General features: G+C 42.4%; 2 protein-coding genes across 8 annotated transcripts in view; one reads left to right on the forward strand and one right to left on the reverse strand.

Annotated features, from left to right (window-relative positions):
* Positions 1-5,000, reverse strand: part of ccm2 (CCM2 scaffold protein) — a 421,717-nt gene that overhangs the window by 258,701 nt on the left and 158,016 nt on the right. The gene's annotated exons all lie outside the window — the stretch shown is intronic.
* Positions 1-5,000, forward strand: part of eya4 (EYA transcriptional coactivator and phosphatase 4) — a 105,736-nt gene that overhangs the window by 48,997 nt on the left and 51,739 nt on the right. For all 7 annotated transcript variants that reach the window (XM_080790972.1, XM_080790973.1, XM_080790977.1 and 4 more), the window contains one exon: positions 1,472-1,521. In XM_080790972.1, the coding sequence (XP_080647098.1) occupies positions 1,472-1,521 (50 nt within the window). The remainder of the gene's footprint in view (positions 1-1,471; positions 1,522-5,000) is intronic.

Below are 5,000 nucleotides of genomic sequence, written 5' to 3' on the forward strand. Positions count from 1 at the left end.
AAGGGGTTCCCCTCCAGAATGGGTTAAGGGGCTTATGTATTTCAAATATTTGTATCTGCGTGCTGGTTGTGGTGGGCCAGTCTGGGCCAAATTTCCGTGAAAATGTCAGAGCCCAATGTTTGTCTCAGTCCAGCCCTGGCTACACACGTGGCCCCTGGAGTGAATATTCTCATGGTAGACCATGAATGATAACCAGTGATTGTGCCAAATGTTGGTGCGGGTCGAACTATAGCAGCTAGTGTGCCTTTGTGTGTCCTCTCTGGTACATTGTGTCAGAATTGTATACTGTGAAATGCTTATTACATTATTGTGGCGATGAATCTCAGCGTGTGTGCGTGTGTGTGTGTGTGTGTGTGTGTGTGTGTGTGTGTGCGTGTGTGTGTGCGTGTGCGTGTGCTCCTTGAGTAGCTATAAGGGGGAAATAAAATGTGTATGTATATTATAAATCAATGCTTTATTATTTCAGACCCAGGGAGATCCATAATCACAGAAGAGTAAAATACATATATAAAACAGTACAAATCACACAAAGTACAGTACACAAAATAAATAAATAAATATAAATACAGTTTTTCAGTGTCTAACATGCAGACCATTGTCCGCCAGCGCTTCCACAGTTTGGAAGAGAATCTATACGAACTGTACACAGGGTTAGTCACATGACAGCAGTAATGATGTCATTTTCTGACACAGTTGCTCTGCACATACATTACATTTAATACATCTAGTTTCTTAAAGCTTCAGGGCAAGTTGGAACCCAGACTCTTACAAACATAATGGCTATCACTGTAGCTTCTTGGAGCTCCTAACAGCAGCCTCATACTAACATTATACCGTACGCCACATTGAGTTTTATCATGCTCTCTCTTGCTTATATACATGAGTGTGTTATCTTTGTTCCACTGTCCATTTTGGCCTGACATCGACATTTTTTAAAATGTCTTATAAATCATGACAGTTTCCTGAAATACTTATGTTTCTGTATCAGTGGTGCTCAACGATCCCAGAAACTATGTAATTTGGCCACTGACCCCCATCTGAAAATATGTTGTTCCAGCCAGGGACCCCCCCTCCCCCAGAAGCAAAGATTTGAGTTAAAAACTTTCATTCTGAAAGAATATTATATTCAAAGATTTGCACCACATTTTCACGATTAAAAATAAATAGCAGACCTACAAGCTCGTGCTATGAGCTTGTAGATCTGCTATTTTTCAATAGCTAAAGCATATAACATAATGCTTTAAAACACCAAAAGGGGTTCCCGTCTAGAATGGGTTAATAAGCATGTGTGCAGTAGTTGTATCTGGTCTGACCCTAATGTAACCTCCCTTCTTCTGATCAGTGTGTGGATTCTATTACATGTTGTGCTTTTTTTGTGCACAAATCCAAAATAATTAAACATACATGTACGTAACGTGCATTTGCTAATAAATAATTATGTCTCCCTCCCTCCCTCCCTCCCTCCCTGCAGGTGAAGAAACCACACAGTGATTCTCATGTCCCAGACCCTTCAGACAGCAGGTATGTGTGCAATGCGCCTTACATTAGTGTGTGTGTGTGTGTGTGTGTGTGTGTGTGTGTGTGTGTGTGTGTGTGTGTGTGTGTGTGTGTGTGTGTGTGTGTGTGTGTGTGTGTGTGTGTGTGTGTGTGTGTGTGTGTGTGTGTGTGTGTGTGTGTGTGTGTGTGTGTGTGTGTGTGTGTGTGTGTGTGCGCGCGCGTGTGTGCGCCCTCTCTTTTCAATATGCTGAAAGATGAGGCCATTAACACTTTTCTCAGTGCACTACACTGGTGCATAGGGACACACGCACACGCACACACACACACACACACACACACACACACACACAGGGGAAACACACAGTGTATGCCGTAAATCCAGAGCGGTGAATTATACAACACATTCATCAACCTAGTCGATTACCTCTCTGGGACTTAACCTCCATTAATAAACACTATTTTGTGGACTATGGACTGACGCCGTGCAGTCAGAGAGTACGTCGGGTGGAAACCTCACATGTTCTTAAACTGTTACTTAAAATAATATCCAAAAGTAGCTCAGATCACCAAGCTTGAAACATGTCACTTTTTGGGCTTGCAGATCTATACATTTTGATGCTTGCGTGTGACGTTGCGGTATGATCATGTGTAGGGCATGCATCTTCTGTCGGGAAGTCCAAAATGTTCATTTATCAGGAAATTAAAAAATATGATTATTTTCAGGAAATAAGGAAAACGTTATATTTTGTGAAAACAAAGCAATACTGACTCATCAAAGTTGGTGTTGTGTGACTTCATATATTGTCAATTAACATTGCATGAGAGAGGGGGAGAAGTTATAGCTGGTTTGGCAGACAGTTTGAGGGTCCATTGGAGTTAAGAGGTTTTGTCCAAAGCGTGTGTTTTACTACTTTCCATATTGGTTCCATATTTTCGAAACGACACACAGACGTTAAAGGGTGTTCAGTAGCACTGATTCATGGAGGAAAAATCTAAAACGGAGTTAAGAGGTTTCCTCCCGACAGCAACGATATGTATAATAAGACTATATTATATATACTGTATATTTCAGAAATGATGCAAAAAGCAGACAAGGGTTTATGAAACACCAACGGCTGCCATCGCCTCTTGAGAGGAGATGAACAGAGAGAGAGAGAGAGAGAGAGGGATGGTGTGGAGATAGAATCATTTCCTGCTGTTTGGGGGAAAGTGAGAGGAACGCAGGGTGTTGAAATACATGAGAGAGAGAGAGAGAGAGAGAGAGGGGAAAGAAGGAGCAAGTCTGTGAAAGTTCTTAACGTTTTTTTTTTCTTCTCTCTTTCTCTTACTTTTTTAATACAGCATTTATAGAGATATTTTTAGGGTCTGGTTGAAGTCGCGGGCCTTTTGGCGTGATATCTGAGAGCTCAATAACATGCCGTCCATGTTCAAACAACACCGACGATGGTGTTCTCTCTCTCTCAGCCACCAACGATAGAACGCTGTGAGGAAGGAAAGAAAGAAAGGACGGAAAAGTACAGTGAATGAACGTTGACCTGTAAAAACGTCGCTGTCGTACAGTACAGCATGTGGAAACCTCATACTGTACTGTATACGTCCCAAACCGTAACTTTTAGAATTGGGCGGAAAATACCGGTGTAGGTGACGCATTGTGAGCTTTATGTGGATGGGCTTTTTTTTGTCTGAGACCAGATTCTACAAATGTCTTCTAAGTCATGGACAGGACAGGACAGGACATCGAGGACAGTTTAAATATATATATATATGTTTCTATGTCAGTGGTTCTCAAACTATGTCAAGTGAAGGACCCCCAGAATTATACGTAATTCTCCCCGGACCCCCAATCTCAAAATATGTTGTTCCAGGGAGGGACCCCCCCCCCAGAAGCAAAGATTTGAGTTAAAAGCGAATATAATATTCAAAGATTTCCACACATATTCACGATTTTTTATTTTATTGCAGATCTACAAGCTCGTAACGCGACACTTGGTGATCTTGTAGATCTGCTATTTTTACAGCTAAAGTTTGAAATGATTGTTAAAAGCTAAACAGATGCGTTCCCGTCCAAAATGGGTTAACTTTTCACTCTTGATGACGATGAAGTATAGGACATTAAATGACAAAAAAAGGACAAAAACAGGAGATTTTCTGTCCCGACAAACAAAATACTGTACAGCTAATGTATCTTACTGTACTTTTAAGCTCTTTCCCTGCTGTCCTACAACACGTCTCCATTCCTCCCTGTCTGGGCGTAAAAAACAACCCTTGTTTGAAATCCCGCTCGAAATCCCGTCTCGCGTGTTTACGCCTGTCAATCAGACTGCGGGTTGCAGTCATGTGTGCCGATGCTATCTGCCCGTAGCATTAGGATGGGCCTGGGTCCAGAACCACGACACACACACACACACACACACACACACACAGATGTGGAGCGGCATAATGGCAGCCCGCATTCGTTATATTCTCCCCCTAACCCTCTCGTTCTCTCCCTTTGATGTGCCTCACAAGAGCACAAGCGTGACCGACCTGCGGGCAGCGGGGAGTCACGACTGACAGGCACACACACACAGGCGCACGCACACACACACACACACACACACACACACACAGGCACACACACACACACACACACACACACACACAGGCACACACACACAGGCGCACACACACACACACACACACACGCACGAGGTACTGTACTGTGCTGTGCTGTATACACAGAATGACTCGTCATCTAACCATGACTTCTCTTGAGAGAATGTCAGGTTGGTGTGGGTGGGTGCCAACATTTCGGTGGGTAATCGCGCGCAGGCTGTGTGCGTGCGCACCGTGCGTGCGCTCTGTGCTATAGCATGTACAGTAAGTTAACCACTTAGTTTCAACCTATAGCAGCCCTATTTTGGGGCATGCCATCATAGGTGGGGATTTTATTTGAACACAAATACAAAATATATAATACGGCTATTTTTGCTATTCATTGCAGGACAAAAGTGTAATACAGTACAGTAGGGTTACTGTTTGTAACTGCTGGGTCCCCAGCATGCCTATATTCTTGGAGAAGAGATCTCCATATTTTTCATAACTTTTTTTCATAAATTAACGCCCTTCTTGATCAACATTACAGCGTCACACAAAAGTATCAAAAGTAGCATATAACTGCAAGCTTGTAGATCTAATTCTTTAACCCATTCTGGACTGGAACTCCTTTTGGGGTTTTTTTAGGATTATTTAGCTGTTGAAAAATAGCAGATCTACAAGTGCCGCGCTACAAGCTTGTAGATTGCTATTTTTTTAAATTTGTGAAAGTGTGTGCACATCTTTGAATAAATATTTGCTTTTAACTCAAATATTTGCTTCTGGGGGGGGGTCTCTGGAACAACATATTTTGAGATGGGGGGTCCACGGCCAGATACATATCATTCTAGGGGTCCTTGACATGAGAATTTGAGAACCACTGATATATAGAAACATTTTCAGAAAACTGTCGTGATTTTTAGAAAACA

The sequence above is a fragment of the Protomyctophum bolini genome, assembly GCF_963924005.1.
Source record: "Protomyctophum bolini genome assembly, chromosome: 19".
Lineage (NCBI taxonomy): Eukaryota > Metazoa > Chordata > Actinopteri > Myctophiformes > Myctophidae > Protomyctophum > Protomyctophum bolini.